This window comes from Periplaneta americana, chromosome 6, assembly GCF_040183065.1.
Source record: "Periplaneta americana isolate PAMFEO1 chromosome 6, P.americana_PAMFEO1_priV1, whole genome shotgun sequence".
Taxonomy (NCBI): Eukaryota; Metazoa; Arthropoda; class Insecta; order Blattodea; family Blattidae; genus Periplaneta; species Periplaneta americana.
Genome location: NC_091122.1, coordinates 185,171,892 through 185,195,925, shown reverse-complemented (window position 1 = coordinate 185,195,925; position 24,034 = coordinate 185,171,892). Strand labels below are relative to the sequence as shown.

The following is a 24,034-nucleotide window of genomic DNA, read 5'->3' as shown; positions in this document are numbered from 1 at the left end:
AAATTAATTAATAATGACATCTATCATAAATTCATAAATCAATCGACCTCCTATAAAAGCCAAATTGGCTAGTCTCTTATATTGAGACAACTCATCCTGCCTAAGGTATTTCCGTGGTTCTCCTAAGGCGTTAAGACAAATGTCGGGATGAGCCCTAAGAGAAATGGGCCCCGGACCTGCATTCATATCCCCATGACCCTTTAATTACTCTAAATTAATTAATAATTACATCTATCATAAATTCATAAATCAATCGACCTCCTATAAAAGCCAAATTGGCTAGTCTCTTATATTGAGACAACTCATCCTGCCTAAGGTTTTTCCGTGGTTCTCCTAAGGCGTTAAGACAAATGTCGGGATGAGCCCTAAGAGAAATGGGCCACGGACCTATATGCCCTTCCCCATAAATTCCCCTTTTTCTTTTCCTAACAAACGACTTAATGCCCTAGTTCAGAGCCTATAAAGTACGAAATACATGTGCAAGGACACTCATGTAGTCGCAATGAAAGGACAGGGAACCTTTCAATTTGCAGATTCAGAATCCACGGCGTCTCTCCTGGCGGTCTTCACCTGCCTTGTCATCGAACAACAGACGACAGAGTCTTCTCGATTCCTGCACTGCGAAATGACACAGTTCATTTCAATGTGCAGATTTACACCAGCCATCTCCTCCTCGTCCCGTCCCGTGATCACTTGATCACATTTCCGTCCCCCTCGCGTATGTGGTACCTAAGAGGTTACGTCCATTTTCGGTTTTCCCCTTCAAACTTTTCTAGAGCTCCTTCAATGGAGCAGCGTAACTCTGAGTGAGACTAGTGGCCAACAGGCTTGGAGCTCACATATTTAGTTTCTTGCAGCCCCGAACCCCTTGCAAGGACGCGTTTTGCGTACCTTTTAAATTTGTCCTCCCAATTCTCCTCTTTCATTTCAATTCAATTCAATTCAATTTGTGCGAGCCTGGCAGTGTATTACGTACACTGTGAACACGAGTTCGGTGTATTCAGTGTTATTAGATGTTGGAGCCCGTCTTCATCTCTCTGCTTTGCACGTCATTGCTGTTCTGATTAACGTTATCACTCCATTCTTCGAAAATAACCGTTCTTCTGTTTGAACTACATTTCGTAAATTCAGTTATGAACTTCAGGTGAAGGGATAACTACACACAGGGAATGCAGTTCCTACTTGTCCTTATCGTGCACTTGCTATATTTGATTGATTTACATCAGGGGCTCTTAACCTTTATTTGGCCAAGACCCAAAGTTAACTGGGCGATAAACTTGCGCGATCCATGGGTTTATTTTGAAGTGAAGCAGTGTTATTGTAATAAAAACAGGTAAATAAGTGTAGCAATTATTTATTAATATAGAGTTGTAATATTTCATAATAAGCAATAATAATTATCTATATATATATATATATATATATATATATATATATAATTTGAACTGGTAATGAAAATTACGGGAAAACGGCTGAACGGATTTTAATAAATGACCCCTCATTTTGAAGCTTGGTACCCAAAGTTTTTCAGAAAAATAGTGGTTTTCAGTGAAATGTCAATTTTTCAACATAATTTTCCTATTTTCCAAAATCCATCTGTCGTCAGTTTTGAGAACTAGCTAATTGCATTTCAGAATAAAACAAAACACACACTACAGTAAACAATATTACACGAAGGCCATGATTTGCAAGAATGCTGACATATTTAGAGCTCAAATTAAATTGGTTATTAAAAACTTAACTTACTAAAAATAATTTACAGGTTCGATTCTGTGGTGTGTAATTTTCTGGGTACAACTGTGTATTGGATATTAAAAACTACAAAACTTGAGGTGGTTTGATGACATTATTACCACTAGAAATGAACTATTATTGTAGTTAATGCCATGATGCGACTATTTTTCATTAATCATACATATTAATGCTATATTGATGATATGAAAGTGAAACGTTTTGGGGTTATATAAGTAGATGTAGAGAATAACTTAAATTAGATTTTGACTTCTATATTTTACCGAGTGTCGGCTATATAGTATATGTTACTGAAAGCAAAGTAAGATAATAATATTATTAAAAATCAAATATTTTTATAGTTGTTAATCAAGTGAGGTTGGGTCTTTTTCATATATTTAATGGCAGTGTGGTATAGATATTTATATGCGTGGTTCTCTTCAGTATTGGCTCGAGAGAGAGTATCTTTCATTATTATGGAAGCAAATAACTTTCAGAATGTCTGGTATTCTTCACTGAAAATAAATCTGAAAAATGTTTATTTGAACGTCTAATGAAGTTAGTTTGCAGCATTTGCTGCACAAGTCACTAGTATAATATAATCATAATCCCCAGTACTTTAATTAACATTTCTTTAATTTTATTTTTTTCTGGAAGCTACGGCGACCCATCCCGAAAGCCACGGCGACCCTTGTTTGGGTCGCGACTCACACGTTAAGAACCCTACATTTACATGTACAGTAGATTAATTTTTAACAGGAATTTTCCATAAATAATGGTTTTTCTTCACTTAAACTTAATTCTAGTTCTCCATAAATCTCTGTGTGCCGTAAGTCCATGATTGTGCGTGTTTCTCTTGACTCCCTCATCTATTTTTCTTTTGGTCTTCCTTCTGGATCCCAATTTAAAATTTTCTTTGGTAATTCTCTTTTCCGACATTCTCATAACTGTCCCGTTTCGTAAACCAGCTATCGGCAGGGGATCACCATGTTAACTACACGATATCACCGTTCTGTTGAATAATCGTTCATCTCTGCTCAGGCATGTGGACGTGAGGCCAGCAGCCGGTTGGTCGGCCGTGACCCTTCATGGGCTGTCGCGCAAGGGATTTAATTTTATTTTAATACATTTTAGATGAGTTGTTTTACCGAAAGTACAGTGAACCGAAATCTGAAATTTGTAATGTTTTCTGCAAGCAGAATTCATAGGTTTAATTTGTAATTCAATAAATATAAAATATTCTTTGTTTTTATGACTATTACACTTTTATCTACGTCACACTATTTTCGACCAATAAAACGGTACGAAAGGACGTCTTTCAACCAATCATGGCTGCTTATCGCGCAATTTTATCGCGTCCCTAGCATTTGTTTAATTTTATCGCGTCCCTAGCATTTGTTTAATTTTATCGCGTCCCTAGCATTTGTTTAATTTTATCGCGTCCCTAGCATTTGTTTAATTTTATCGCGTCCCTAGCATTTGTTTAATTTTATCGCGTCCCTAGCATTTGTTTAATTTTATCGCGTCCCTAGCATTTGTTTAAGTTTATCGCGTCCCTAGCATTTGTTTAATTTTATCGCGTCCCTAGCATTTGTTTTTTTGTTTGCCAACATTTCACACTGCACTGGTCTGGACGTCAAAAAAAAAAAAAAAAAAAAAACAGAAAATTACAAACCACTCCAGTCCATGCACAGCAGTTTCAAATATGACTCGCATTGGCATTCAAGAACAAGAATTAATAAAAATCACTGATCATACCTATACATCTTCTGAAATCCTATTTACAAATAAATGAAGAGCACCATTCGGAAATCCTGAATAAGTTGAATACACCATGTAGGCCTACATCAACGAGTTCCACTTCTATTAAAAGCACACTTCCAATATAACATCAATTGAACCTCCAACCACGTTCAAATTTGAAAATTGTACATTCAATAATTATTCCTTTTAAAATTATTCATGTTTATTTTTTATGTCATCGTCGTTAATTAAAACTTTTCTAACACTTGTTTATATTATTTAGGTTATGTTTGTTATAGCTTCTGCTATATGATATTATGGATAGTCACGTATTAGAGATTGTTTAATATTAAGATTTATTGAAAATCATCTGTCAAGTGACGTTGATTACTGGGATTCGAATAATTGAAGTATAATGCAACTGTTTTAATAAAAATGAAACTGAATCAACAAAGCCTTCTTGACTAGTAACACTGCCATCGTGATATAGATCGATAACTTCTCGACGAGAAGGCATTGCTAGTAATCATAACTCACTACTGCCATCTAGCATGCATCTAGCGTAATATTTGTAATGTTGAGATGGTACAATAATACATTTGAAGACAGTTGTATTTTCGTAAGTCAATTAATATTTTATTGTATTGGAGTACTTTGTTACTTCTAATCTTTATATACTTTCTCCTAATCGTGTAATAGTCAATTAAATCCCACTCGAGTTTTGATTTTCTCTAGATAAATCAAAACCTCTGGTGAGATTACTGTTGATAAATTATCTAGCTTTAATTAGTCAGGTAATCTTTACGTACTTTGATTTCTATTGTAATTGTAATTGTAAATTTAATACTGATTGTAATGTTATTCTTCATATTATAGTTGGAATCTCCTGGTAGAGGGGCAGAGAAGGCCTGACGGCCTTATCTCTACCAGGTTAAATAAATAAATACTACTACTAATACTACTAAAATTCATTCGAAAAACTGTTTTTGTACCAATATTTCCTTCATTTTTAATTCTCTTTACCTGAAAATGTTTATTTTATCCCAGGAATTAGCTTCCAAAATAGATACTTCCGATGACCTACACACAGGAAATATGTTATTAACCTCAAGGTGTCATTGAACTTACCCCATGAAGTGACAGAAAATCTGCTAACGCGAGGAGTACCAGAAGGGTCTTGATCGGCTGAGGTCTGCCCAGAACTGCTACCCTTGGGAGTGTTGCTCTCGTCTGCAATATAATATCACACATTTAACACTCCAGGGCAGTGCTGTGCGGCGTTCTTGTATCAAGTTCTTCGCTTTTACCAAAGCTGGGGAAAGAGTGAAACTTCCATCTCTTCTCACACCACGCAAGAGAGGAAAAAAGTACCGGTACTTAAATAATTGAAAATAACCTCAAAATTGTAACACACCACTTCAGAGACAATAGAAGAAAAAGCACTGATTCAATATGAAAAACTTATCAGATTACCAGGAAACAATTGACATTCATAAAACAGAAAATCAATATCCCGAATTTAAAAGAAAAATTACAAATTAAACCAAACCCTTTAACTCTATTAAATATAGAATATAATCTAAATTTAACAGAAGAAATACTGAAATCAGAAGTAAACACTGTAATACTAAAACAATTGCCTTTAGAGACAATTCATATTAGGTACCCTCCACAAAACTGGCTTCATTTATACACCGACGGATCCTTGATCTCCAGAGAATAAGGTGCCGGTGCAGGTGTTACGTGCTGTCTCTTCTCACTTTATAGATCTCTTGGATATGGAACAACAAGTTTTGATGGAGAAATCATTGCAATAAGTGAAAGTCTCAGGAATCTTCTATGCCACATCAATAAATTTAAGAATGCAGTTATATTGTCAGACTCCAAAGCAGCTATTCTACCAATAGTCTCTAAACACACACCTTCATCTCAAACAGCAGAAATAACTAAAATGCTCTCTCAATTAATATCACTCAATAAAAGAATTGTATTCCAATGGATACCATCCCATTGCGGAATCCTGGGAAACGAGAATGCAGATGCACTAGCAAAGAAGGGCAGCACTGCTACTTACAGACCTGTTACTAAATCTACGTATTACTCTGTGAAGAGATTTATTAAATCTACATACTTAGACTTTAACAAACAAAACTTGATAACACAATCACAAGGGAAAAAATGGAACTCTCTGCATCATAATCCACAGTTAATTCCCGATTTACCACGAAAATCGTCTGTAGCTGCATTTAGATTGGCAACAGGCCATGATTGTTTGGTCAAACACCTGCATAGAATTGGAATATATCAGTCCCCTAACTGCCCATTGTGCAACTCAAACCAAGAAATGGATTCGGAACACCTCAAAATCTGTGCTTTACTGGCTGGCCATGATATATCTTTGAAAAATATTGGAGTGCAAGAGGTCAAATGATTTTATTGTCAAACGCCTGGCATTAGAAAACAACTACTTCAGAGACAGAATGCGAACTTTGCCATAGTTATGCACTTAATAGATAACAGTTCCGTATAGTACACAACACTCCATAGTGAATAATAACTGGCAAAGCAACATCTTTAGCACAGCTTCTGGACCATCCCTAACCCCAACCTTCATGAGTCCTTATATTCAGACATGGCCTACTGTTATAAATAAAAACAATTACAAATAGGTACCTCATACATACATACATACATACACACAGTGTTCTGCCCAAGGGCAGGTCTTTCACTGCAAATCTAGCATTCTCCAATCTTTTCTATTTTCTGCCTTCCTCTTAGTCTCTGCATATGATCCATAATGTCGTCTATCATCTGTCATCTTCTGCCCCGAACTCTTCTCCCGTTCACCATTCCTTTCAGTGCATCCTTCAGTAGACAGTTTCTTGTCAACCAGTGACCCAAACAACCCAACAACCCCATAAAATACCAGATGAAACTATGAAGTAAATACATAATTGAAGTACGATCATTGGATCGAGGGAACATCCGTTATTTTTGCAAGGATAATTCGTTAAATATATTTTTTAATTGTAATTGTATTGAAATAATTAAAATATGGCCATTATGCTCCAGGGAGCATATATTTTAGTGCAAGAATAATTTCTAATTCCTTTAAAATGTTTCTTATTCCTATTGTATCCAAATAATTATTGAAATACTTTCATTTGATCCAGGCAGCATCCTTTCTTGGTGCAAGGATAATTTGTTTAACTTGTTTCTAAACTAGTCTTTATTGAATCACTCCAAACTAATGTGCATATAGCGTGGATTATGTAGGCCTACAAAGACGATTTTTTGTGTTGGCCCTATTGTTGATCTTTGATCACGTAAATAAAAACAAATGAAAATTAACATGTCAAATTTAAGAAATATAGAAAAAAATATGTGTAGATAATAAAAAACTTGTACCTTGGGGAATAATTAATACTTAATATTTGCCCTGCGTATATTTTTGTCAAAGTTATTCCATCTCTCACTTTCGTTCGATCATGAAATAATGCAACGCAAATCGACATCAGTCCCATTTGTGATGTGGGAGATATCGAAATTTCAGGGAAGGAAAAAAGTATGCTTATTCTTAAATTATAGTATATTTTGTGAGTTACTTTATATTTATGCTTTTCTTGGTGCCATTTATCGGTGTCTTGACGGTGAAAATTAACTCATAAATTCAATCTTTACATATTGACTCATGTTCTGATAGTTCTGTGATCGTCTTCGAAGATTTCTCTGTCTCTTGACATGTCACTGTCGTTAGGAGCGAACAATTTCGATTGGTATGTACCCATTATTCTCTTGATTTGTTATCAAATTTCTATCGCTGGATTATTATTATTATTATTATTATTATTATTATTATTATTATTATTATTATTATTATTATTATTATTATTATTATTATTATGGGAATTTTACTGGAAGCAAGTAAAGATATAGGTTTGGAAGTAAATCCCGAAAAGACAAAGTATATGATTATGTCTCGTGACGATAATATTGTACGAAATGGAAATATAAAAATTGGAAATTTATCTTTTGAAGAGGTGGAGAAGTTCAAATATCTTGGAGCAACAGTAACAAATATAAATGATACTCGGGAGGAAATTAAACACAGAATAAATATGGGAAATGCCTGTTATTATTCGGTTGAGAAGCTTTTATCATCCAGTCTGCTGTAAAAAAAATCTGAAAGTTAGAATTTATAAAACAGTTATATTACCGGTTGCTCTGTATGGCTGTGAAACTTGGACTCTCACTTTGAGAGAGGAACATAGGTTAAGGGTGTTTGAGAATAAGGTGCTTAGGAAAATATTTGGGGCTAAGAGGGGTGAAGTTACAGGAGAATGGAGAAATTTACACAACTCAGAACTGCACGCATTGTATTCTTTCCCTGACATAATTAGGAACATTAAATCCAGACGTTTGAGATGGACAGGGCGTGTAGCACGTATGGGCGAATCCAGAAATGCATATAGAGTGTTAGTTGGGAGACCGGAGGGAAAAAGACCTTTAGGGAGGCCGAGACGTAGATGGGAAGATAATATTAAAATGGATTTGAGGGAGGTGGGATATGATGATAGAGAATGGATTAATCTTGCTCAGGATAGGGACCAATAGCGGGCTTATGTGAGGGCGGCAATGAAGCTCCGGGTTCCTTAAAAGCCAGTAAGTAAGTATTATTATTATTATTATTGTTAATATTTTTTTTTCGTGTTCCTTAGTTTGCTATGCTTCTTCATAGCTATTTAAAACACTTCCATTGACCGTTGCCACACTGGTGTCGGGAACTTTGAAGTTAATCCAGTTTCTATTTATTGTTATTTCAAAACGCATATTTAGGGTAAGATGTAACATTTCTACGTTTGTTGCATTCGCAAAGCATAACCGATCCGTTTACAGTTTTGTTTGATGAAAATAAATCTGATTGAAACGTACGGGCTTTATTTGAAGCCTTATTAGCATTGTTGGCGACATTGTATCTTCTCTTACCACAGCCGTTTTCTTGTGCACATTAAGATATTCTCTCCACTTCCCATCCCCTGCAATACAACCCCACAATGTTGGGGTTCTCTTCACGTCTTCCAGATGATGATTCGTCATCGCGACCATTTCGTACGAATGAGTCATTGATACGACTACAGTTATTGACTAAACATTTGTCACCTGCACCTGCCATTTTAAATAAAAACTTACCATTCATGTAACATATTCACTAATTCTTGATATAATAGATTTCACAATTAAAATTCCCGAACAGATGCATTATAGGACTCACTCTAAATATAAAAAAATCCAAAGCCGCAAAAAAAAAGTCAACGGAAGTATATATATTCCTCGTAAGCATATAAAATGTATCCATTATTGACGAATACAAAAAATTCATACACTTCGAAATGTTTTATGGCATTATATTACAATTAGTAGTACCTACCCATTTTGGAAGAATTTTTTTCAAATTCTGTTATATTAATGGATGTCCATTTCTTTCCTCAGCGTTAACAGTCCTATTTATTAATGGAAATAAGTTACATATTATACAATTTAGAATATACGCAATCACTGAAAATTTTTTTAGTCTTTCAAACACACGGGATCGACTGTCATTTGTCTGCTGAATGTTTACTACGTGCCAAAGCCCCATAGAATACTGGTTGTCTTGTGTAATAGGTTTTCATTATGCACACGTATTATAATGAAGGCGTTATTCTGCTATAATTTAGATTCATTTTCGTAACATGCACTACCAGTCTTTGAGCTTGCCTGCGATGCAGTTACTATGCTAAATAAAAGAACAGGTGTTCGTGGTGGAGGTGATTGCCTGCATATTTCCTGACCGCAAAAGATAATTTGAAGGCCCTTGCTCAAACTCTTGTGTATGTAGGCACATGCATAACTTAATACATTGTCGGTGGGAAAAAGATAAAAGTTCACGGCTGATTCCAGACAACAAAACCTCTACGGGAGATCTCCAAGAAGAAAAGAAAAAAAAACAGTATGCGGCACAATGGAAGCCATGCCCATTTTCTAGAACTGAAACAAGCCTTGGCTCCAAACATAATTTTCCGAACCTATAATTCATTGTGACTTAGGCCCATAATGGTGAATTGAATGAGTACAGACAGCAACAGCAATGGTGCATCACATTCGTGGACGTTGCTGTCAGTCTAGAAGCAACTATAATACTGTACTTCTCCGGTAACAATAACCGTAGACAAATAGCATAGAAACACTTCCAACTCAATGTATAATTTCGAGATACTATTGAAATTTGTAAGCCAGTGTGGCAAACATCGGAACTACATCTCAGGTTAAAATTTTGAAAGAAGCACATAACGATCATGATTTTAAAATCAAGTGTAGGAAACAGAAAACGGATGTAGGTAAATTCTCATTTTTAAATAGAACTATAAATGATTGGAATGACCTACCTGCAGCGGTGTTTGAGGACTGTCCTTCCTTAAGGAGATTAAAGAATAATTTAAAAAGTTGTGTATAAAGTGCAAATTAAAATTAAGGTGACATTCAACATTTAATTTTTTAAGGTGACATGTATTTATCTAGCCTGACGAGTTTACTTCCTTGGTTTGAATTGTAAATTATTTAAAAATAGCGTGTAAGAGGGCCTTAGACTAGAAATGTTTAGTTTAAATGTAGTTCTGTTTATAAGTATGCATAAGGGTGTAATTATTTGACTTATTTGAACTGTTGTATCAGTGAAGCGAGGTGAGTCAGTGAAGTTATGGTTTTACAGTGCAGTGAACAGTTCCGATCAGTGATAATTTATAGCGTCAATGAAATGTGTTCTATAGTGTCAGTGAAATGTGTTACAGAGTGTCAGTGAAATGTGTGCTAAAGTGTCAGTGAAATGCGTCATGGTGCCACTACAGGGAATGAGATGAGAGTAAAGTGAAAGACTATTGAAACTTATGTAGGACCTATACATAATTATGTAGGTTGTGTTGTAAAATTAGGTATTTTATTTATGTTTTATTATTATTGTGTTAAATTGTATTGTGTATTGTAAATTTTATTGTGTATTGCTTATCATTTTATTGTGTATTGTTAATATTGTATATACCACTGCCACAGGATGCTTGCCCACTTGCAGTGTAAATAAATACATACATACATACATACATACATACATACATATGAAATATCTGGGTAAGTTATAGTGATTCATCAAAATTTTAAGTGATGTCATCACATTACTTATCTTTGTAAGAGCTTAGTAAAACCATTTATTAATTTGTTAATCTTCTATGTTACCATGTTACTTACCCAATAGAGTTCTGCGTAATGTTCATTTTGCCTTTGTCAGTCTATTATTTAATTTGACATTATTGTTTGGGTGTAATTACAGCTAATCTTAGTCCATTAAATTTATTACAAAAACGAATAATTAAAATTTGTTTAAAGAAACGTTTTGATTATCCTACTAAACCAATTTACTCTGAATTTAATGTATTTAAAATTGAATAAATTTATAAACATAAGCTGTTAAAATTTCATCATGAAAATCGTAATAAGGGTGTATTAAAGGCACATGATCATGGTTAATAGGTTATTTTACGACGTTTTATCAACATCTAGGTTATTTAGCGTTTGAATGAGATGAAGGTGATAATGCTGGTGAAATGAATCCGGGGTCCAACACCGAAAGTTACCCAGCATTTGCTCATATTAGGTTGAGGGAAAACCCCGGAAAAAACCTCAACCAGGTAACTTGCTCCAACCGGGAATCGAACCCGGGCCACTGGTTTCGCGGCCAAACGCGCTAGCCGTTTCTCCACAGGTGTGGACTTGATCACGGTAGAAGGCAAAATTATAATTTAACATTAGCAGTACCCAAATGTTTCACACCTGCTGGTTTGAAGCACAGAGATAATTTTGGTCCTCGATTGTATAATTATGTAGTTAAATAACACCCAGAACGTTTAATATTTTATCGCATTGAAGCATAGAAAGAAAATTAAAAATATGTTAATGTCTTCAGTTTGTTTAAGTAGGCTAAATTTATATATGACGGGTACAGGGAAAGAATGATCAAAATCACAATTGTTATAAAGGTGATGACTAAGGAGCGGATTCCTATGTAATTAAATATTATTTTTGTGTGTGATAAAAAAACAATTAACAAAGTTAAAAATTCCGAACATGAAGTTTCAAGTTTAAAACCCGAATTTTATTTCACATAAAAACACATATTTTCACAAAAAAATATGTAAATACATATTTTCAGGAAATCTATCATAAACACACAAATCTAAGGTTTCTTTTACTTAAATAATTGTGTTACAAGAACTTTTAAATATTTTAAAACTAAATCAATTATATCATTCAGAAGTACGTTATCTTTTTAAGAATTCTTGGTTGCTTCGTGTTTCTAAGCGCTGTGTGGTGTATCCGTGATCCATTTTTGTAACAGTATCGCCTCAAGTTCTGAGAACTACTAGGCAGCATATCAGTGTTATTATTAGAGAATAAATTAACATGGACAAGGAGGAGAGATCTTGCAACACATAATTAGGAATGTTTATTGTTGCTGAAGATGATTTCATTCCACTCTTTGTTTGTGAAACACAACAGATAAGAGCTCGGGTATGAACATTATCTAATTTAAACAAATCTCTCTCCTCTCGCTCATGTCTATCAAGTAAGGCAATATATCTTGATGTGATTCCCTGTTATTGGGCTTCGTCAATCGATATCCTTCAAGATATACTGAAAGATGGTTATTTAAAAAACGATTTGGCTTTCCTATTAGCAAATCTAAGCTTTTTGTGAGACACCATAAAAAACTCGATACATCCAAAAACCTGTTGTCTGAAACAGGGAGGTGCGTGCCGTGGAAATTAAACTAGACTCGCACAATTACTAAGGGACAAATTCCAGAATGTGTTTGGGAAAAACAGTGGATATAAAAAAATTTGATAAGTTGCTCACAAGTATTGGAGGGTGTGCCTGTAGGTGAAATTGACGGTGTTTGTATTTGTGACATTTCTTTCTTTAAGTATGCACGTCTGATGTCCTGTGATATGGAAAGATCGTTTTCACAGTATAAGTCGTTGTTCAGAGATAATCGGCATGCATTTGTGATGGAGAATTTGGAGATGACCGTTGTTGTTCAAAAAATATATTTTTTTTATTTTTAGCAAATGTTTTCATACTTTTTAGCACATAAAAATAAATATATTTAAAGTTTTACCACATAAAATCCGCTTCCTAGTGATGACATCTAATTCAGTATATTACTGGAAAAGTATGTGTTTTTTGTTATGCAAAATGGTGAAGGAGAATTATCACCACGAATACAGTCATCCTTTAGCATTAAAAACTGCAATGAATTTTGAGTAATATACTGAGTCAGATGATGACCACCCTTGAGAAAACTGTGACTCTGATCGTTTTTTCTCTGTATCCTTCATATGTATAAGTCAGGCCTGCACAAGGTTTGCGCTCTCCGAGCCGGCTCACAGCTCATGAGCGGAATGCAGATATTAGCTGCGCTCTGTATAAGGGTGGACTGGAAGAAGGGGTGATCTCGTACAAAATGTACACAAAAGGAAGTACTATTACGAGTGTTTATGAAGTGAATTCCCGTTCAATCTTTGCAAAACTATCTTGGACTATTATTAATTAATAAAGAAATATTTATTTTACAGGAATAATAGAAATTGTATAGCTACTTAAATATACTCGTATAATATCATTTTGTTATATTTTTATTTATCAGTACATCAAAGCACTTCACTAGTAACTTTCTCCAGAGGTCCACAGAAGATGCTCCTTTTATATTAAAAGCTTCCTTTGCCATTGCTATCCTTCTTTTGACTTCCTGGCAGCAGCTCATGTTACTGCTTATAGTACACCCCAAGTATTTGAAGCTGTCCACTTGTTTCACTGCCTCATTTAGAATTAGTAAGTTTATCTTCTTTATTTTTCTTCCTATAACCATGGTCTTCGTCTCGTTTGCATTTATCTTCATCCCATACTGCTCACAGCTGTCATTCAGCTCCAGTAGCATATCCCTTAGCATCATATCCTGTTTTCCTAACAACGCCATATCATCAGCAAATCTTATACACGTTATTCTTCTTCCTCCTACTATCACTCCTCCCATGTTCTGAAAACAGTTCTTCACTAAATCCTCCAAATAGATGTTGAACAGGGTAGGTGTTAAAGGGCATCCTTAACGTACTCCTCTCCCTATTTCACTTCCCTCCGACATTTTCTTCTCCTATTCTGACTTTAACTCGTCTCATATAAAGATCACTGAATAGCGTTCTCTCTTTCCAATCTACATAAGTTTTTGAAGGGATGTACGGGCTATTCCATATGAAATCGATCAGTAAAAAACCTCGCATTTTTTAATACCCTAATTTTTCCCTATTTATACAAGGTTTGAGGAGAGTGCATTTTCAAAAATATACTATCGAAAGTCAAACGGTTTTCATACTATTGAGCGACAAATTTAGCGTATTTTATAAAAACAAGCCTCTTTCAGCGCTCAGAACTCTGGAACCATTTACTGCAGAACATTGAACGAGAGCTCATTTTGAAGCTGACATTTGGTAGATTATGTTAAGAAGTAATCCTTATTTTTATTATATACAGAGAGACAGATAATTTGATTTTACTTACTTTTAGGCTTTTTACCAATTCGTAAAAATGTTAAAAAAATTGAGAATAAACCTTGCATTATTAAGAGGGATTCGGCATTGTTTGCTTAGTGGCTCGGCAATAACTTTCGAGGGTATTAAATAAATTATTTTCACACGCCTAGACTTGAACGGCGCAGTACCGCACGCACTGGCCGAGAGCTGAAGATAAGCGAGCGTTGGGCGTCATTTTACTCCTGTGTTTATGAAAACGTGTGATAAAGCTAGCACTGCCATGCGCTGCTAGACGACACATAACGTGTTTGTCTCCTGGCCTTGCATGCCTCGGCTAGCTCCCGTCTCACAGTCAGCTGGTTAATTCACGCGCGTACTATTTATTTTCTTTATTTGATATTTTCAATACTTTCTTATCAACGGTGCACCAGTAAAAAATACGTGTTTATTTGTACCTTCAATGCGGAATACAACCATATATTTTAAAAATATTTTTTCGTGGTCAAAGGCGTCTTGATGAAGAAAAATCTAAATTTCTCCATTTCCATAAAAAGTAAGAAAACTGTTTACATGTCAATATAAACTTTAATTTCTCAGCATCAAAATAAACCATCATTGGGTGAAAGGATTTCGGAGCCACAACAGTTTAAAGTTGCTAATTTTATGAAAATACGATACATTAAAATATTTTTAATTTAAAGACTATGAAGTTCTGATGCCTCAAACTTTGCACAAAGCATTGTATCACAGTTGTCAACGGACAGAAAAAGTTTCATTGTATTTAAAAATTGCAAGGTCAATTTTCTCTATATTTCGGTCGATTTGAGACGGAATAGCCCTACAAATCGTGATACCTGAAACAGGCGTGTATTTCTGGAAGTGTTCCCAGTAGGGGAATGAACCTAGCAGTTAGCTAATCACTAAATTTAAGCAGGTGATCAAGTAACGGGGGAAAATGTTGAAGTTGCAACTATAACAACTTCCTCTTTCCTCGTGTTCCTCACACGGGAAGCTTTGCTCGCACTATTTACTGTAACAGCGAGTGCGGAACATAGCTCTAATTAGTGCACGTTAAATACTTGCCGAACCGAATCACGGATAATTAGTGTTCTTGGTGCAAAACGGGAGCCTTGTAGATCACGAGCATCTCAATGATTAGTAACATCACTCAGCCACTGTTTGGGTTCGGTGAACCCTGCCGGTGTTTTGAAGCAACTAATGCTGTAAAACCTCAAATTATCAATTTTGGGATCAGTCTGGTAGCTGAACAAACCGGTTGACGGCTTTTACCGCAGGGACCCGGAATCTATTCTTGACATCACGTGACATCTATGCTTGGGAAAACGATTTTGTGCGATGTGGACCCATAGTTCGAGTATGTCAAATTACCCTCCATTCTGAAACCCGTTTTTCTTCTTATTATCACTCACAACTTCAACTTGACAACGTGTCTGTTGCGACTTCACAGCCCATCCATCTTTTCAGGTCTGCCTCCAATTGTATTGATTAATACAGCCATTAGTAACGTCATGTTCATGGCATTCCTTCTCGTCATACTGTTTGTTAACTTATTATTCTTCGTTACTTTGTCATTATACAAAATACAAAGATAAATATAACAATGGTGCAAAAATCTACAGGGTGATCCGTTTGGGAAGATATAGAATAAAAGCGCTGGCTGTGACATGAGAACGGTTGCTATTTATTGTTTTTAATCTGTAAATGCATTATAGAAAGGTGGCAGATTTGATCGCATTATACCTCAGCATGCACACAATTATTTTGTACACAATATAATTTTATTCACATAGCGGAGGTAATTCCTCTCAAGTGAAATCTTGCATCTCAGAGTATTTTTTTTAAAGCCAAGTCAGTCTTTGTTTTGAGATTATCAATAATCGTGGGTTGCTGTGCATAGATATCATTCTTCACAAAATCTCGGACAAAGAAATCAGGTGACGTCAGGCAAGTAGGTAGTTTCTTCTCAGCTAGTGACCCAGCCAATTCCTTTTTCTCTTTCTGAACAGTTTCAGCATCATTCTTTCTTCACCCACTATTTTCAACACAGCTTCGTTTCTTATTCTGTCTGTTCACTTCACACGCTCCATTCTTCTCCATATCCTCATTTCAAATGCTTCTAGTTCTGTTTCTTCACTTCGTCCTAATGTCCATGTTTCTAACCCATGCAATTCCACACTCCACACAAAGCACTTCACTAGTCTCTTCCTTAGTTGTTTTTCCAGAGGTCCGCAAAAGATGCTCCTTGCTCCTTTTTCTATTAAAAGCTTTCTTCGTCATTGTTATCCTCTTTTTGACTTCCTGGCAGCAGCTCATTTTACTACAAACAGTGCACCCGAAGTATTTGATGCTTTTCACTTGTTATACTGCCTCATTTACAATTCGCATATTTACCTTCTTCCGATAACCATGGTTAATAAAAATCAACGGTTTTATACTCCATTTTTCGTGTAACTGACAAATCAAACAGTACAGTGGTGGGATAAACGTATTTTGCAACTCATTTAATTGAAGTCGAAGAAGGTGATACACTTACACAGTGACAATGAAGCGATGACATGCATCGTGTACTCGAATGCCGCCCATGACATGATGTTGGTTCGTTGTCAATATATCTTTGATGCTATATAAAAAAGTCCAAAGTCATGTCGACCCCACATCATGAGAGACTTACTTTGTGTTCATCTATTGTTACATCAAGAAAAAATTCTGATACTGATTTCAATCAAGCTCCAATATGATCCCTAAAACGCAAAAAATAAAAAATATAAGAAAGAAAAAAGAGCAACTCAATTCAATTTATTAAGCCATTAAACATACAGTGATAGGCTTCGTGACAAAAAAACATACATTTGAAAATACACATATAATTGAAAACAGTAATTAGAATGAAAACACAAAACATTTTGAAACTCTAAAATTAATTAAAACACTTCACTCCTATGTAAGATTTGTAACTAATGTAAATAACTTTATTTATTAAAAAACAATTTCGTATGAATTTATGTTAAGAAACTCGTCTACAGAGTAGAAAGGATTAATTAAAAGCCAATTATAAAATCTAGCTTTGAAACTATTGGTTGGTAACTTATAATATTGACTGGGAAGCTTATTGTATAATTTCATCCACATGACAGAAAAATTTGTACTAGTTTTATGTAATCTACAGTATGGAATATTAATTTGTTCACTATTTCTAATTTCATGATCATGTATATTGGCTATTAATGGGTAATTGTCTATATTTTGTCGAGTGTAAAGGACTAGGTCTTATATATATATAAATTTATGACAGTTAATATCTGTGATTGTTTGAAAAGAGGTCGACAATGTTCAAGATAGTTTGATTGACATAGAATTCTAATGGCTTTCTTTTGCAAAATCAAGACACTCCCAATTTTGCTACCATTTCCCCCGAAAATTAAGGCATACCTAATTATCGACTGAAAAAACGAAAAGTAGGCACATCTTAAATAATTTTGAGAAACACAAGTCACTAATTTCTTTAATAAATATATAACTCTTGATAGCTTTGTGCATATATATTCGATATGTTTTTTCCCATGTTAAAATGGAGTCTATAAAAAGTCCTAGAAATTTGGTAGGCCTATAGTTTTGTATGTTGTCCTTTTTTATTACATGATTTAGGCTAAACGTTATGTTGATAGTCTTTTCTTGATTAAGCAAAAAACCATTAGATTCAAACCATAAAGCCATCTGTGACAGAATATCACTGGTTAGAGTATGCAATTCATTCAGAGTAGAGCTAGAACGATAACAAGGAAGGCATAAGAAACTGACTTGCTCTTGAAAATCCTCCCGAGCATTTCGCTCATCGCAAATCCGAAGGGAGAATGCAATTTTATACCAGCACTTATTTTCACTTAACCATCAAGCTTCCAGATTCAACTCCATCTTCTATCATCTGAGATAGAGTTGAAAAAACTTAATACATGCATAAAAATATAGCATATACGTGAAGAAAAGAATTTCAAACATTAATTATATGTGTAAACGTGTTGCATGCCATTTCTGTAGGAAGTGCTTTAATGAAATTGATGACCCCGATAACCTCGAGGTGAGAGGTGCTTCTATTCAACTGTTCGCCACGTAATTTGGCCGCTGGCGAATGAGAAACAGTTTTGCATGCACATCACGGCATGGCAGATTATTAATTGGCAATACAGAAACGGCTTCCACACTTCTGCTAACGAGAATAATTCTCCAGTTCCGTGTTCGAGGGTCCGCTGTCGATTATTTAGATCTTAAGTCTATTTCGACTGCCTCCGTGGTCTGTTGGTCAGCATGCTGGCTTCCAGATCAGGAGGTCCCGGGTTCGATTCCCGGGTTCGGCGCTCGGTGAATTTTTCTTGGAGAAGAATTCCCTGGGTGTCTAGAAGAATTCCCTGGGTGTCTAGAGCATGGATGGGCATCGTGCCTCACTTGAGAAATAATGCCTCACTGACCTTCACAGAGCTTATCGCTCTGAGTGACATCATCTTCACAGTCCCCGTCCCTCCCTTACGTAGCTCCTAGGTGTGGGCAGGTTCTATATCAGTTTCATAAGCAATATCAGTGGTGGCATAATGGCATTATCAAAGCAGTGTGTACGCGTTAGAAAACGATTATTTCATGAGAAATGGGAGGAAGAGTTTTTTTGCTGTTTAGAAGGGGAGAACATACGATGCATGTTATGCTCGAAAATCCTATTAGGCATTAATAAATTTAATATACAACGACATTACTCCTTATGTCATAAAGAACATGCTGAATTAGAAGGTAAGACAAATTAAATGTTATTTTTCGTACTATTCCGAAGAAAATTTATGACCTTAACATTTGCATAGTATACTAAATACGACATTATACTTAAACACGCTGCATTAAAAGGTACGAGGAATTAAATGTTGTTTGTATGTATTATTTCCAAAAGAAATTTATAAAAAAATATCAAATGTGCGTAGAAAACAAAATATGATTTTCTGAAATTATTTTAGGTCGAGAACGTGCAAATCTATTAAGTAATCTTGATAAACGCCAGAATATTCAAGAAAATAAACGTAGACAACGTGATGGAATATTATTGGCTAGTTGCGCAATTTCTCGCCTGTGATTTAAATCAATTCAATGATGGAGAAATAGTAAAGAGGTTTATGATTAAAGCTGCCGAATTAATTTGCCAAATTGAATAAACGTTTTCGAGTCCCTCACGTTAACCAAGCGCTTTCCTAATAATTCGCCACTGACCGCCTTAGCGATTACGATAAGGTGACGCAGGTCACAGCAGTTTATATTTCCCATCCTACTCTGCAGTCTCCTCTCCTAGTAAACAAACTATTTCAAATCGAGTGCCTCACGTAACCGAAAATTGTGCCCATGTATGGTCTAGAGTCTGGAAATTTGAATGATTGTGAGTGTGCCGGGTTAATATTAATTAACCAATCATCACGAATATAAAAATACATCAGGACTGTCGCTGGGCAGTAACCTGAACACACGTTTCAGCGTCACATTGTTGACAAGTAACTCCATCTGTTAGCACAATCATAAAGCATTTAATAGATGCTATAGAGTTACCAACAACGAAAAAAAAAAGTCTATTTCATGCTCGGGTTACTACAACCGTTGTCTTCTAAATCCAAATGAATGTCACCATACCGCATTAACATTCTTTATAAAAATTCATCATTTTTACAAAATATATAATACACTGTATTTCCGTTTAAATTTGAATTTCTGTGCATAATTCATTATGCTTAGAAACATAGGCCTATGCAAGAAGTCACATATTTTCCTATTTCGCTAATGCACCATGCGGTGCCAGAATCTACTCATGTTTAACAATCAAAAGTCAACTATTAACTACAATCTCGTTTAAACGATCTTGTCGCACGCATACGCCAGTTGTGTTCGTTCTCAGAACTAGTTCGGGATTTTACGTTGTTGGAACGTTTGAACTGTTCTTTTACGCCTTCTGAGTTTCTTTTCATATTAAAATTATATTCATCTTCCGAATTTAATTCGTCATAAAGTATATGATTATCATCTTCCAAATCACTCATGATGGACTATTTGTTCTATTTTAACCTGCCTAGTCTCGATGCATTTTAACCCTAACCAGATTAAACCATCAGCGCATGCGTCAGCAGTTCAGAATTCCCAGTTCTGCTCTTAATCGAGAACCAATTTCACTCGTTCCGAACGAGTTCCAAAGCATGTTGGAACAGGGAACTGGGAGTTCAGTATCGGTTCAGAATATGTTCTAATCTTGTTGGAACGCGCATTGAGCTGCTGCGCATGAGCAGGCATTCGGAATCGATAGTGAACCGTGCTGGAACAAACCTATTGTTTCATTGCTTAATGCCCGTGCAAGCAAATGTAAGTATTATTAATATGTTAATTAAAGCGCTCTATAATAATAATAACACAGTTATTGTTAAAGTGATTTAACGCTTATGACGCATGGTATATCGTCATAGAAGTTCCTGGAGAGCTGGAGCTGGAGAGTTGCTAGCTGCAAAGTCCGTCGATAAGTGAGGTCTTCGCACGCTGCCATGTTTGCGCCAACTCTTAGGTTTGTTTACATTGCGCTATGATTGGGTTGTGGAAGGAATTTGTGTTTAAATTTACATATTTCCTAAAATAAGTTTCCAAAACAGATATTTCGATAACTTTCGGAGAACGTTCTGCTTGACAACAGCAACTGATGGCGCAAAGATGGCGGATATTAGTGGAATGGGATGAGAGGACGTGACTAAGAGCTGTTCGACAGCAACATCTAGATACCTTGGTTAGCTGTGTTCCGATGGGAATGATGAGGGGGGGGGAGGGAAATTGGTTTATAAGTGTTGCCAATCTGACATTATTTTAAACAGTTATTATGAATACCCATTATTATTTAAATCTGCCAGTTTGAAGCATTGATATCCAACCAACCAACATTTTGTTGCTCTGAAAGTTTATATGACCGGAGATCAAGCTGACTTGCTTTTGACTCCTCCTTTAATTTATAACACTTTGAAATTGTTCAGTCTAGTTCTTCAGTCCTTGATGTTAATCCATGATGAATTTGTAAAAGATATGGCTGGTATAACTTGGGTTTTATTAATTATGTTTGATGATTAAACTTCTGTAGCAGAGGATTTGGATGATTTTTCAATGTTTGTATAAATTTGAATTTTAAATTTTCCGAAAACTCTTCAATTGATGCTATGTCCAAAACTTCATGTAAAAATTTATTTGATGTTGTGTAATCAGCTCCAGCAATTGTGCGCAGAACTGTTCTTTGTACACCACGCAGTCTTCTCAGTAGAGACCCATTGACAGATGACCAAGCTGGATATGCATATAGGAGGCTAGCTCTGATTATTGTTATATAGAAAGTTTTCTTAGTCCATAAACTCAGCGATGGCGACTTGAATAAAGAATACAAACGTTGGAACATAGCATATCCTTTGGCAGCAATTTTATTCATGTGAGGCTTAAAAGAAAGTCTATGGTCCAAAAGTATTCCCAAATAAGTTGTTTCTTTTTGATTTGGAATTACTACATCAAAAAGTTTCAGTTCAAATGGTTCTTGCGGTCTTCTTTTAGTGAAAATTACTACAGAACTCTTAGAGGCATTGATTTTTATTTTCCAATTTATGAGCCAATTTTCTATCTTGTTTAAGTAATCCTGTAAATTATTATATGCAATGTGAATATCCATGTCTGAAGTGAATATAACTGTGTCATCAGCATACTGGGCGAAGCGACCGTTTTTGTGGCGAGGGAAATCTGCTGTATAGATATTAAAAAGTGTAGGTGATAAAACTGCACCTTGAGGAACATCTGCATTTATTGTTTTTTCGGAAGAGAATGTGTTATTGATTTTCACTTTGAAGGTTCTTTCTGTTAGGAAGCTCTTTATGATATGAACATAGGTATCAGGTAGGTCAGACGTTATCAATTTTATAAGCAAACCTTGAGGCCATACAGTATCGAATGCTTTTTCAACATCTAGGAAGACACAAACTGTGTGTTCACCACTAATTATAGTGGAATTTATGTGATTACATAAACGATAGAGTTGATGTGTTGTACTGTGGTGTTCTCTGAATCCAAACTGTTCATTAGGTATGTAACATTTTTGTTGTGAAATAAATTTTAAGATGATTCTTTCCAGGATTTTATTCATAGTATTTAATAAAGTAATTGGTCTTAAAATTTTCCGGATATAATGGGCTCTTTCCTAGTTTTGGGAGTGCAATAATAACTCCTTTCTTCCATTCATAGGGAAAATAATTTAATCGAAGACAAGAGTTGAAAATCTTTGTGAGATGTGTTACAGCTGGTAAAGGAAGATTTTGTAATAACTGATTATGAACATGATCAGGACCAGGTGATTTCGTAGGGTTTAGATCTTTTATTATGTTTCTTACTTCTGAAGGACAAATAATTTCTGGTGAACTTTCTGGACGTTTACTGAAATAATTTTGAAGTATGAATTCTACATCACGAGTGAAATTATCATTACATTTTGCAAGACTGTTTGTTTGAAACCGTGATTGTAAATCTCTGGCAATAATATCTGCTTTGCCTTGATCGCTATACACAACTGTTCCATCACAGTTCTTCAGCGCATGGTTTTCAGGTCTGGTTCTTTTCCCTGTCAAGGCACGACTAATTTTCCACAATTTTGAAGGCTCTGATTCACAAAGAAGAAGTTTTTCATCAAAATTATCCTGTCTGAGTTCTGTAAGTAAGTTCTTGACTTCTTTTTGAATTTTGTTCAGTGCAGTTTTATCTGCACGAATCTTGTATTTCTGCCATCTTCTTCTGAGTACCCTTTTACGACTTAGAAGTGATTCAAGTTCTATATTTTTATATTGCACTTGTTTATATGACTTGTAATGAGTAACTCTTTCGAAGGCATCTTTAATTGTATATGTGTATATTTGTATAGCTGTATCTATATCACTTTTAGTTTGAATTGTTGGATTTCCAGGGATATTGGTAAGAATTTCTTTGTACAAATCCCAATCCGTAATTCTTTCACTCCTCGTGAAGAGTATGTGACCTTCGCTCGAATCAATGGTTAGTAGTACAGGATTGTGATCAGAATTTAAGTCAGCTGTTGTTGTAACAGACAGTATGTTTGCAGTATGATGAAATAGGGCCACATCTAGAATATCAGGTGCAGATCTAGCATTATGAGGGTAAAATGTTGGCATGTCAGGAGTTACAATTGCGTAATTATTTTGAGTACTATGAATCTGTAAGACTTTCCCTCTTGAATTCTGAGTTAAAGAGTTCCAACTTTGATGTTTAGCGTTTAAATCTCCTAAAATAATGAAATTTTTGGTAGTATGTATGAGCTTATCTAAGTCTGATAAGAGCAAAGGTTTTGTAGGTTGGTTGTACACAGCTGCTATTGTTGTTTCACGATGATTGAGCAATATAGTTATGGCAGTACATTCAAAATTTTCCAGGTTCGATATTTTAATAGGATTGTGAGAAATAGTTTTCTTAATTAGTATTGCAGTTCCACCACCTGGTTTATTTTCCCTATCAGTTCTGTAGATTTTATAATTCTTGATTTTTATATTGTCTGTTCGATTTAAATGTGTTCCATTTACACAAGCAATGTCAACAGTGTTGTCTTGCAAGAACTTTGTAAATTCTAATAGTTGATTTTTCAGTCCGTTTGCATTGAAGTTTAAAATAATAAGTGGTTTTGAAATTACTGATTTAGGGTGTGCAGCCATCTGCAGTTGGGAAGGTCAGTACACTTTCTATCAGAATAATAATTTTAGACCATGTGTCATTACATTGTCCAAGCTTTTGTGAAACTTCACTTAATTTCTTTAAAATTTGTTGCAGGTTTATGTTTTTGAAAATATTCAGAATGGATTTCAAATCCTCCATGGGGGATGAAGTATTTGATGTGT

At 35.2% G+C, this 24,034-nt stretch overlaps 1 protein-coding gene across 1 annotated transcript in view; it reads right to left on the bottom strand.

Moving 5' to 3' along the window:
- The window catches only part of LOC138702121 (uncharacterized), a 34,285-nt gene extending 25,219 nt beyond the window's left edge, over nucleotides 1–9,066 (bottom strand). The window contains exons 1-2 of the mRNA XM_069829715.1: nucleotides 8,903–9,066; nucleotides 4,603–4,704 (exon numbers count right to left, since the gene is read on the bottom strand). Coding sequence (XP_069685816.1) covers nucleotides 4,603–4,704; nucleotides 8,903–8,906 — 106 coding nt within the window. The 5' untranslated portion in view covers nucleotides 8,907–9,066. The remainder of the gene's footprint in view (nucleotides 1–4,602; nucleotides 4,705–8,902) is intronic.
- Nucleotides 9,067–24,034: the final 14,968 nt, after the last annotated feature.